This window comes from Ictidomys tridecemlineatus, chromosome 11 (assembly GCF_052094955.1).
Source record: "Ictidomys tridecemlineatus isolate mIctTri1 chromosome 11, mIctTri1.hap1, whole genome shotgun sequence".
NCBI lineage: Eukaryota > Metazoa > Chordata > Mammalia > Rodentia > Sciuridae > Ictidomys > Ictidomys tridecemlineatus.
Genome location: NC_135487.1, coordinates 55,358,703 through 55,370,846, shown reverse-complemented (window position 1 = coordinate 55,370,846; position 12,144 = coordinate 55,358,703). Strand labels below are relative to the sequence as shown.

The 12,144-nt window shown below is 37.7% G+C and overlaps 1 protein-coding gene across 3 annotated transcripts in view; it reads left to right on the top strand.

The window, feature by feature from the left end:
- Positions 1-2,853: 2,853 nt before the first annotated feature.
- Positions 2,854-12,144, top strand: part of Ankrd13c (ankyrin repeat domain 13C) — a 77,305-nt gene continuing 68,014 nt past the window's right edge. Inside the window, exon 1 of one of the 3 annotated variants that reach the window (XM_040288849.2) lies at positions 2,854-3,868. In XM_040288849.2, the coding sequence (XP_040144783.1) occupies positions 3,427-3,868 (442 nt within the window). In that variant the 5' untranslated portion in view covers positions 2,854-3,426. The remainder of the gene's footprint in view (positions 3,869-12,144) is intronic. The other 2 variants (XM_021731062.3, XM_005332346.5) reach the window with 2 other exon arrangements.

Here is a 12,144-nt window from a genome sequence, read left to right as displayed (position 1 = left end):
CACTGGGTGGATAGTTAGGAGTTTTCACATTCATCCAGGGATGGCAGCCATTAATAAAGTACTTTTAAATTGTGAATCCAGTGGTAAGATGCTTCACAGATAAATGGTAGAATATTCTGGGTTTTTTTATAATAGTAGGTTTTGATAACAAGAGGTAGCACTGTTTGTATGCAGATCCTTTAAGTGTTTGTATTTTTAAGTTTTTTTTTTCCTATATTGGTTCCTCTTAATTTTTCACTATACACTCTCTCCTTCAGGGAACTCAGCCACCCTGGGGCATCAATTACTGTATATTGGTAACTCCTGTATTTGGTCTGAACTCAGTTCTCTATCTCCTAAGATTCATTGCTGAATTTCCAAGATGTATACCATCTAATTTCCTTTGGATAAGCAGTAAGAATTTTGACTCAGTATGCCAAGATTGAAAAAAAAATTTTTTTAACTCTTAAAACTTCTGCAGCCTCATTCTTATTATTTTGTTTCATGCACTCATCCTCTCTCACCTGAATTATTGAACACTATTTTTTTGGGGGGGGGTTACTGGGATTAAACTCAGGGGCACTCAACCACTGAGCCATATTCCCAGCCCTGTTTTGTATTTTATTTAGAGACAGGGTCTCACTGAGTTGCTTAGGGCCTCACTAAATTGCTGAAGCTGTCTTTGAACTTGAGATCCTCCTGCCTCAGCCTTCCAAGTCACTGGGATTACTGGCATGAGCCACCACACTCAGCAACTGCACACTTCTTTTAAAAATTAATTTATTTTTCCTATTAATATAAAGTAATACTTTTCCTTTGTACAAAGGAATTCAATCCAGGGAATATGATTTAGCAGTCCCATCTCCAGGAGATAACCATTGTTTACTACATGTGATATATAATATTCTACCAAACTTCTGCATGCATATATATATTTTTAAAAGTAATGAGTTTTTTTAAAGAGAGAGAGAGAGAGAGAGAGAGAGAGAGAGAGAGAGAGAGAGAATGAACTTTAATATTTATTTTTTAGTTATCAGTGGACACAACATCTTTGTTTGTATGTGGTGCTTAGATCGAACCCCGGGCCACACACATGCCAGGCGAGCCACATCCCCAGCCCCTACATGCATATATTAACACTTATTATTACTACTGTTAGGTTCATGCATAGCTTGTTAGTTTCCTTGTCTTTAGTGTAGCCCCTTGCAATTTTTTTTGGGGGGTGCTGGGGATTGAATCCATGGCCTTGTGCATGTGAGGCAAGTGCTCTACAACTGAGCTATATCCCCAGCTTGCAATCTATTCTTTATATATACTTTTCTTAAGTATGAGTGACTTTTCTAAAAACAAATCTCCTCTTGCTCTTTCTCTGTTTAAAATTTCTAAAAGACTATCCATTTTTTTAAAGGATAAAATATAATTTTTTTTTTGTACCAGGAATTGAACCCAAGAGCATTTAAACACTAAGCCACTGAGCCCTTTTTATTTTTTAATTTTGAGACAGGATCTGGCAAGGTTGCTTACAGTCTTGCTAAATTGCTGAGGCTGGCTTTGAACTTGTGATCCTCCTACCTCAGGGTCCTGGGCCTATTGGATTACAAGTATGAGAGCCACTATGCTCAGCTTAAAATCTAAACTTTCAAGGCAACATACAAAGGCCTACATGGAGTAGCCTTTCTTATCTCTTTAGTCCTAAAATTGTGCCACATTCTAGCATTTAGGTATTGAGCAAGTTTTTTTCCAAGAGAAGATGATCATGCTTATCACAAGGACATAACAGTATATAAATATCAAGTGTATTGCCTGGATTAGAGTTAAAAATAAATATTGGCTATTGTGAAAGCACTAAATATTATTGTATGTATATTATCAGTCTCTCTTGCTCTCTAAGGAGGCTCCTTTGAGGTCTGAATGGGTAATATTTGAACGAAAGTGGCTCCCCCACAACATACACACCAAAAAAAAAAAAAAAAAAGTGTGTGGGAGAGACAGAAAGAAAGGGAGAAAGACTGATTTGAAAATATTTGGAAGCAGAAACAGACTAAAGGTGAAAACCTGAGTTACAGGGAAGGATGAAGAGACCCACAAGTTTTTGCAACTCTCTCCCCTTCGGAATGAACCCATATCCTCACGCATACTAGCAAAGCACTGCTGTACTACTGAGCTACATTCAGCAGCCCTGTTTGTTTTCCCAGAGAAGGAGATGATAGGGGTAGGAATAAAGAAAGAAGAGATTTGAGAGACACAGCTGTCAAAAAGTAAATAGGACTTTGGAAAGAGAAATGGGTAAAGATCTTTAGAATGTTTCTGTAAACCCCACCCTCCACCAGTTTGGGTGACTTTGTCAAAGATTTATGGTTGTTAGATTTACCTTTCTTTAGAATTTGACAATATTGAGATTGGACATGAACTAATCCTATGATATTCTACTTGCACAATTATTTGACATTTATGAGCATCCACTACAGTAACTCCGGTATTTGCCCCAAATTAATTCATCTAACAAATATTTGAGAGGCCTCTCCTTAAGTTCATCTAAGATGACTTTTGTGACATCCCAATACTAAAATCTGCCCTCTCCTTTTTGGTGTAACCCAGTTCCCCACACCTGCTTCATTCGTTGCACTATTAAACATTATATTTAACTGTCTTTCCTCCTCTAAGTGCTTTTTGTAGTTTGGGGAGGCGTTTTATAAATCTATTAGCTCGCGCATGGCATCATGTAGGTGCTTAGTACTTGTTTATTGAATGGATGTCCTGTGGCATCTCAGTGACATCACATCCTGTGTGCAATGGCGTCATTCTGCACTCTGAGGGAGGCTCAGAGGTCTGAGGGTTTAATCATTGTGTATAACGTGCAGCAAACACCTCCAATGCTGGCTAAGGTTTCAGACCGCCCACAAGAAGCGCGGCCAGTAGGACGGCTAAGTTTGTGTCTTCCAGCTCCAGACTCCAGCTGAGGGCGGCGGCACGCTGCGGGCGAGAGAGACTGGGACTCCGGAGGTGCGAGAGAGAGAGAAAGAGAGAGGGAGAGAGAGAGAGCGCGCGGGGGCAGCACACTTATCGCGGTGTTTCCTCCCTTTCGTTCCCGGGGGAGTTCTCGCGAGACAAGCAAAGGGAAGATGGCGGTGCCCTGGTTTTTGGTGTGAGGCAGTGGCGGCGGCTGCGGTGGCTGCTGCAGCTGCGGCGGCGGGGACTGGAATCCTGGTGTCGTGGGCACCAGAGTTGTGGCTCCCTTTAGCGAGCTTGCGTGCGTCTCTTGGTGCCTAGGCGAGAGCCGGCTTTTCTTCCAGGAGATGCGTTTGCCCCGGGCTCGAAGGTGCTCTGGGAGTTCATGCTGCGCTGGACGCTCCTGGCCGCCGCTCTAATCACCTCGTGCCGCCGCAGCGCCCGCTCCGTCGCCCGCGGTGAGCCTGCCGGATCTACTCCCTGCCCCTGGCGGCGGTGATGACCGGGGAGAAGATCCGTTCATTGCGGAGGGACCACAAGCCCAGCAAAGAAGAGGGGGACCTGCTGGAGCCCGGAGATGAGGAAGCGGCAGCTGCTCTCGGCGGCACCTTTACCGGAGGCAGGATTGGCACTGGCAGCAGCGGCAAGGGCGGCAAAGCCTGTCATAAGATCTTCAGTAACCATCACCACCGGCTGCAGTTGAAGGCAGCTCCGGCTTCCTCCAATCCCCCTGGTGCCCCGGTCCTGCCGCTGCACAATTCCGTGACTACCATTTCTCAGTCCCCGGCTCTCGTAGCCGCCACCAATCCTATTGCAGTCGTCGCGGATGGAAGCAGCTGCCCAGCGCACTATCCGGTGCACGAGTGCGTCTTCAAGGGGGATGTGAGGAGACTCTCCTCTCTCATCCGAACACACAATATCGGGCAGAAAGATAATCACGGTGAGAAGTGCTAGCCCCTCTCCACCTTTCTTTCCGCGTTGGGTCTCTGGTCCCCAGGTCTCTGGAATTCTAGGCTCCCTTCCAGCCGACCCTTCTTTCCTGTACCTATCGTGCAGGGGCCAAATACCAGTAAATCATGTCGGATTCATGATTTAGCATACTAGTGGTAAGGAGGTTGGTTCCTATGGGTGCAAAAAGAATGTTTCCTTGCCCACTTTGGAGTTTATCGTGAGAAGTTGTTTTGTATATATTTGAGACAGGCATAAACTGATCCTTAGGTTTCTCCTTATCTAACCTGGCCTCCTTTCTTTGTTTATGAAATTGTTTTTTTTTTTTTTGCTTTCTGTCCTTTCCAACCCAAGGTTTAATTTAATTTTTTTTAGTTGTTGATGGACCTTTATTTTACTTGCTTATTTAGATGTGGTGCTGGGAATCGAACTCAATGTCTCACACGTATGAGGCAAGCACTCTACCCCTGAGTTACAACTCCAGCCCCCATCCCCGCAAGGTTTAATTTTGGACATATAAATTGCCCACCTTTTTTCATACTCAGATTCAGATCCCAACTTGACTGCATCTGGTTGTGATTTTGTAATTTCAACTGTCATTGGGCAGTCTGGTGTTTTCTTTTTTAGTTTTGGTTTTGGTTTGCTCTCAAGAAACTTAGGACGATTTTTTCTGAACGTCACACATTAGAAATTTGTTGCCTTTTTTCCCCCTAGAACAATTAAAGTGATTTCTCAGTAGTTTTCTATTGTCAGTTTTATGTATATAATTGCTATTAGCAACGTCTCATTTGACTGTGACTGGGAATAATATTCATAGTAATTTCATCATAGCCTATATGAGAAAGTAATTGTGTGTGTGTGTGTGTGTGTGTGTGTGTGTGTGTGTATGTGTGTGTGTGTGTGTTTTCGTCGGGAGGGAGTGGTTTCCGGGGATTGAACTCAGGGCCACTCGACCATTGAGCCACATCTCCAGTTCCATTTTGTATTTTATTTAGAGACAGGGTCTCACTAAATTGCTTAGCACCTTGCTTTTATTGAGACTGGGTTTGAACTCGTGATCCTCCTGCCTCAGCCTCTGGAGCCTTTGGGATTACAGGCGGGTGCCACTGTGCAGGCAGGAATAGTATATTTGTTATTGAAGAACTGTCTTTCTACCTTTTGCCTTATTTTGTCAGATGAAATTTTTGTTTCTCTAAAGAGTAACGTGATTGAATTGATATTTGAGCATCAGTAAATTTGTTTATTTTCTTGGTAGAGGATTTGAACCCAGGGCCTTGTGCATCAGCAAAAGCAATAATGTGAATGCTCATACTGTTTTAATTTTTAATAAATGTCATTTTAAATTGAGCAGTTAGTAAATATTGTTGATAGTTCTGCTTTTAACATGACAATTATTGTATACATTTTGTTAGAATACACTCAGCTCTGTGCTAAAAATGACACAAAATTACATTAATGAATTATCTAACTGTGAAATAAGCTCCCTTAATTCCACTGGATTCTGGGCTCCTTACTTAAAATTAAGACAAAAATTCAAATTAAAAAAGGAAATAAGTTTCCTATTGATTTTATAGCTCTCTAACAACATTTGTTTTTGGAACTTGCATTGTAATTGTAATTTCACTATCTATCATTTATGAGAAGTCAGATTTCCCCCAAAAGTACCTTAAAGCTACCCTAGTTTTTTATTTCTACATTTTATTTATTTCATCATGTTAGTACTATAATAAGCATAATGTTTGCTGGAAAGAATTATATTCTAACATTTTGGGAAAGAGTTGTACTTTTAATTTATTAGTCATTCATTAGGAAGTTTTTCAGATTTGGGTCACTGCCTTTAAAATTTTACTATCTTGAAATATCTCTGAAAGCAGATTAGAGGTTCCTATTGAGTTAACTCCATTTACAAGAAGACATGGATTATGAATATTAGAAGGTTCTGAATTTACCTAATTGCTAGGTAGTTGGGCTTTCGTATTGTTTAATCCAACATTTAGGAGTACATTTGTTAAAGCTCAAATTCCATTCAAAGTAATTAGTATTCTGTGTATCCTTAAACTCTTGTTCTTACTCTACTGAAATTCACTTTTTAAATGAAACTACCTTTATTTTGATATTTCTGATGAATGTAACTAGTTGTTCATGTACTTGTGAAAAGTGTAATTGGGCCTCCTCGCCCATATATATTTCTTTTAATTTCTGGGAAGAGTAGCTTCTATTTAATGTGCTGCTGCTGCTTTAGTCTTTTAAATTTTTCTTGTAATTTCATAATTTCCCTGTTATATTATTGCATTATTACTTGTATTCTTGATATTTTACTAATCAGAATTCTTTATTTAGATTTTAAGGATGTTTTTTCCTTTCAAATTATAAGAGAAAAATATCTTTTAAATTACCCAATCAAATTCCATATTATATTTGGATTGCTGTAACATGATAGGTACATTGCAGAAAGATATACTCAGGCAGGTGCATAGCAGGGCCATCCAATTATACCATGTATCATATAGTTTATATTCTCTGAAGATATTCATGATGACGATGATGATGATCACTATTACATATGCAATTTATTGTGTCAGCACCATGCTAAATGTTTACATACAATGTCACATTTAATCCTCACAACAGCCTTGAGAAGGGGATACTTTTCTCCTCATTTTAAAGGTGAGAAAAGTGAAGCCAGAGAGACAAGGAGACTTAATAAAGTCACATACTTAGTATGAATTGCAGTTTCAAATTAACAATAATTGATACTCCTAAGCCCATGATTAGTTTCTTTGTAAATATTTCTCTTGATTGAGATCTACTCTTTTACAAGGAAGTTAATTCTAATAATGTGTACGTTTTGTTTCATAGCAGACAAAGTTCTTTAATATATGTTTTCCCACTTAGCACTTAAAATTAAACTTCACAGACAGGTTTTGCTCTCAGGGTTTTTCTGTAGAACTCAAATCTCTTGTTATTTCTTGTTCACAGAATGGTAAAAATAAGTGGGCTACTTCATCTATCCACGTGATAGACCCATAGATACTTGACAGGAGCTATCATATATCCTTTTTTTCAGATAAACATTCCTAATTTGTGCATTCATTCCTCATGTGACTTAATCTATAAAGTCTTTAAAGTGGTCCCTGAAGCACAGTATATGATATATGTGTGCTAAGTAAAAGAAAGTCTTACTCATTCTCCTTTAGTAAAACTCAAATTTATTAATTCTTCCCTTTCTAGATGGTGCCTGGAAGAAACCTTAGTGCTAGAGCTATAGTGGGCCCCTAACCAAAGGAAACAAGGAGACTATATTTATTGTTCCAAAGCAAGACACACTTATTTATGCAGTTTAAGAGTATGATTTTTTTTTTTCTGGTACGGGGGATTGAACTCAGGGGCATTCAATCACTGAGCCACATCCCCAGCCCTCTTTTGTATCTTATTTAGAGACAGGGTCTCACTGAGCTGCTGCTTAGCACCTTGCCATTGCTGAAGCTGGCTTTGAACTCAGGATCCTCCTGCCTCAGCCTCCAGAGCTGCTAAGATTACAGGTGTGCACCGCTGCGCCTGGCTAGAGTATGATAATTTTTTTAAATATATTTTTTTTAGTTGTTGATAGACCTTTATTTATTTTTATGTGGTGCTGAGAATCTAACCCAGTGCCTCACACATGCCAGGCAAGTGTGCTACCGCTGAGCCCCAGCCCCAGCCCTCAAGTATGATAATTTTTAATATTGCTTTTTCTCAAGTGAGCTATTCCTTTTTTTGTTGTAATATTGCTTCTTGAATTTATTTTTTTTTTACCCTCAATGCAGGACTTTACATTTATTAAATTATGTGTTGTTAGTTTTAATCGGTTCCTTTATTAGAGAGCTTGTTGAATTCTATTTTTTAGCCATTTTCAGTTTTACTGACCTCTGATCAGATAAACTTTTTTTTTAAAATATTTATTTATTTAGTTAGTTTTCGGCGGACACAACATCTTTGTTTGTATGTGGTGCTGAGGATCGAACCCAGGCCACACGCATGCCAGGCGAGCGCGCTACTGTTTGAGCCACATCCCCAGCCCAAGATAAACTTTTTTTGTATGTTGTTTTTTCATCTGTGATAAAGTGTTGGTTGAATAGGAGTTGTATTTTCTGAACCATCAGTTATTTTCAGAAATACTATATTCGGGACTCAAACATGTGTTTTGAAATATAAGTTAAATACCATGACTGTAGCATCATGTATATATTGTGTTTAGATATGCCAAAAGATTGTGACTTATGATTTATTTGATTTTTTTTGAGGGGGGAGTGGGGAAAAGATACTACATTAAAAATACATAAAATTTAAATGTTGTATCTTTATTATATCTTTAGTTATATGCCACATTTTTCTTTAGTATAAAATTAAAGATTATATCTAAGCCTTTTTTCACATTGAGTGTTAGGATTTTTCTGAGTCACTTTTGCCCTTGGTAGTTTGGCACAGTATTATAGGAACAGGCCGTTTATTTTTATTTTAAACAATAATGATTTTACTTATTTACTACCTTTAAATTGAGAATGATATGAAACATACAGAAGACTCCCTGTTTGTTGAACTTTTAATTTTGATTTTTTCCTCTGAGTTAAATATCCTTGAGAAGTTAAGCGGATTCTGTTGGATTCTAGTCAGAAGCTTCAGAATCATTCAGTTGCCAGTGATGAGAAAGTCCTGGGTATATGAATTGCTCAAATCAGCCTTTCTAAGAAGGAAACCATTTCTGATCTATTTTGAGAGATTTGGCAATTTCACCTGCCTTTAATTACATTATGTGGCATGTAACAAGCCATCTTCTCTAAATAGTTAATTTTCATTTTTACTTAGTTGTAATATCTTGAAGCTATTAAAAAAACACAATGATTAGGAATTTCAAATTTCACTTGAATTTCTGTTCCTTACTCAGTGAAGTGACAGTGAAATGGTTAAAAACATCTTTGCCTGGCAGCAGGCAGATTTCTTTAGACAGGGATTTGAAAATTTCAATTTCTGAAAGATTAAAAATATGCATTTGAGAATTGAGGAAGAATCTGGTGACCGTGTAAAATGTTTATTTTGATTTATTCTGTATACATTCCTTATCTTCCTTTTGATATTATATTTTCTGCATTGTTTTTGCCAATAAAATCTTCATGATGGGTGAAAAGAATAATGTATAATCATGAAAGGTCTCTTGAGAAGTGGCATCTGTAAATAAACATGACAAATCCTGAACTAAGTTACTGGTAAACAGTTTTAGCCAGGATAGGATTAAAGTGATGGCATATATTTAAAAGAATATTAGTAGTTCTATATTTGTTCTCTTCATGTTTTGTAGTCTTTCAAAACTTTATTTTTTTAAATATAGACCTTGTTTTTCTTTATAAAAATGTGATGTTTAAATCCCAAGAAAATCCATTCAATTGTATTACTTATCTTCACTGGGTTTGAGGGTGACTTGGTTGTAAATAAAATTTGATTCAGTTGTTCTTCATAACTAGATGAACATGACCATTCTCCTTTATCTCATGTGCATCTCCAACAAAATAGGACTATTCTTGTCTTAAGTGGTTCTGTTTCCTGATGGTATTACCAGTGACGCTGTAAACTTGACCCACCACTTTACAATATTGTGGTGTGACCACATCTGCAGAGCTATCTCCACAAAGGGAGAGATGATCCTCTTTTCCCCTTTCTTGTCCTAATAAGAGTTGTAACCTTCCAGTTTTGGCAAAAATATTCAGTGGAAATCGGCATTTATTGGCAATGTTAGGTCTTGGGCATACTCAATGACACAAGAGAATTTTGGGGAACTCATTGGAGAATTGAGTTCTAGGTAGTATGGCTGCCCCCAAGTCAATGCCATCTTAAGTCACAGAACTCTACTTTAATTAAGAGTTTACTGTTTGTTAGGATGCTTGGAGTCTAGAAAACAAATACAATTCCTAGAGAATTGGGTGGGGGCTTGGCAAACATTTCCTTGAGGGAGAAATGAGAAACCCATTTTAGAACAAAATTGAAATATGTAAAATGGGGGCTAAAAAAAGGGGAAAAAGTCTTTTTTTTCTAATTGTTTGAAGATTATAGATGGTATTAGTTATCAGGGTATGTAAGGGTTTACTCTTGTGATTTAACTGAATTCTACCTGTTCTAGAGCCTGTTATTCTTGTTGAAATCCTAAAGATGATCTGCAAAACTAGACTGTCATTTCCATTTGGAATCAGATCCCCGTTTCTCTACAAACTGGTTTTTACAACATTGTGCTATTTATTTATTAGTTAACCTCTGGAAAAAAGTAAGTATAATATCATCTCCCTCTAAGGGCATTAAAATCTCCAGTGGAAGAATGGACTTGAAAATATTTTAAATCTGAAGGCTCATACGATAGTAATGAGAACTGATATTAGTGTCTTACTTTTACCTTTGGTTATAATTACCCTACAACACAAGGAACTTTTGTTTTTAAGATTTAGATAGGCTTTCAATTGAAGTTTTAATCTGATGCTTGAATTCATACTGCCTGTCTATCTGTTAAAGGGTTACCATTGTCTGACTCACTTATACGTCACCTTTAGTCTACTATTGGTGTAGCTCAGTTTAGTACATTTGGTTTCTTGGCTGCAGATATCTGGCAAGCAGTTAAAGCAGGCTTTATTTTTCTTAGTACTGAATTATTCTATAAAGCTGTCTGTACTGTGTGTTTCTCTTTTATGCATATATATCCTTTGGTTGTTTTCATAATCAGGAGGAGACCTGTGTTGTCCTAGGGCAAAGTATGTTTTGTAGAGTGAAAACAGTTTCTGACACTGCCCTTTTTGTTTTGAATTGTTTTTCTTTCTTTTGTTGGTTCATTCATTCGTTCGTTCATTCATTCAGCAGATATATAGTGGGCTCCTAGTATGTGATAAATAGTGTTTGTCAGCTGCTTCTATAGATCTTCATTCTAATGGGAGAGCTGGAGAATGAACAAACCAGTACACATATGGTATAACTGTTAATAAGAGGTATTACAGAGTAAAATTAGAGTGAGGAGAGCAGAGAATGCTGGCAATACAGGCAAAAGGGACGTAGTAATTATTTCATTGAGGTTACGTTTAGGGAAGATACCAATAAGAATTTTAAGCAGTTACCTAAAGAAAATTAGGAAACATTATCTGGCATAGCAGTTTCAAGTAGAAAATAGTGATTGTAAAGGTCAGTTTCAAGGAATAAGTCAGCCAGTGTGTTTGGAACAAAGTGAGCAAAAAGGGATGAATAGGAGTTAGGTTGCTGGGGGTGTAAGCATGTAGGCTTTTTGTAGACAATTATTAAGGATTTGCTTTTATACTGGCACCACTGGATGCAGTTAGATGTTTTGAGCTACGGAGTAACAATCTCATTTTAAAAGGCTCAAAGGCTCACTATCTGCTTTATGAAGCAGAATGAGGGGGTGGGAAGAGCAAGGATCAGTAACAAACTATTGTAGTTAAGTGGGGGTAATTGTGGAAGTGATAAGAAATTAGAGCTGGTAGGAGTTAATGACAGATTGGATATAATATTATGTGTTAGTTTTAGTTTTAGTATGCCATTTTTAAGAATTAATACAGAGGGGCTGGGGATGTGGCTCAAGCGGTAGCGCGCTCGCCTGGCATGCGTGCGGCCCGGGTTCGATCCTCAGCACCACATACCAACAAAGATGTTGTGTCCGCCGAGAACTAAAAAAATAAATATTAAAAATTCTCTCTCTCTCTCTCTCTCCTCTCTCACTCTCTCTTAAAAAAAAAAAGAATTAATACAGAAATTCTCTGTTATGTTTGTTTGGGTTAGATTTGAACAATTAATTAGAAATTAATACAGAAATTCTCTGTTATGTTTGTTTGGGTGAGATTTGTAAAACCTGAAGCTAGGTTGGTTACTTGTAATTTCTTGCTCTGTATTAGGGACTATACAAAATCAAAACTTTATAATGATGCCAAGTTATTGCTTGTCTCTTTGTGTTGATATATTCACTGATGGTACAAAAGCAAAAGTATCATTGAGTACATCCTTTTTAGCATTCTTGGTAACATAATAGGGATTGTGAAGGATGTTTTCTGTATACTGAAGGGCAAGTAAGGGAAAAACACTTGTAAAACTGAGTTGTAAGCTGAATTAGCCATTTTTTCATGAAATGCCATTTTTACTTGAAAAATGACTTACAGACAAACTGATTATTGCAATTGAGATTTGGCAGATGTTATCTGGAAAATGAATGAAGTAAGCTTATGACTTTAAGGGAAAAAAATGAAATTT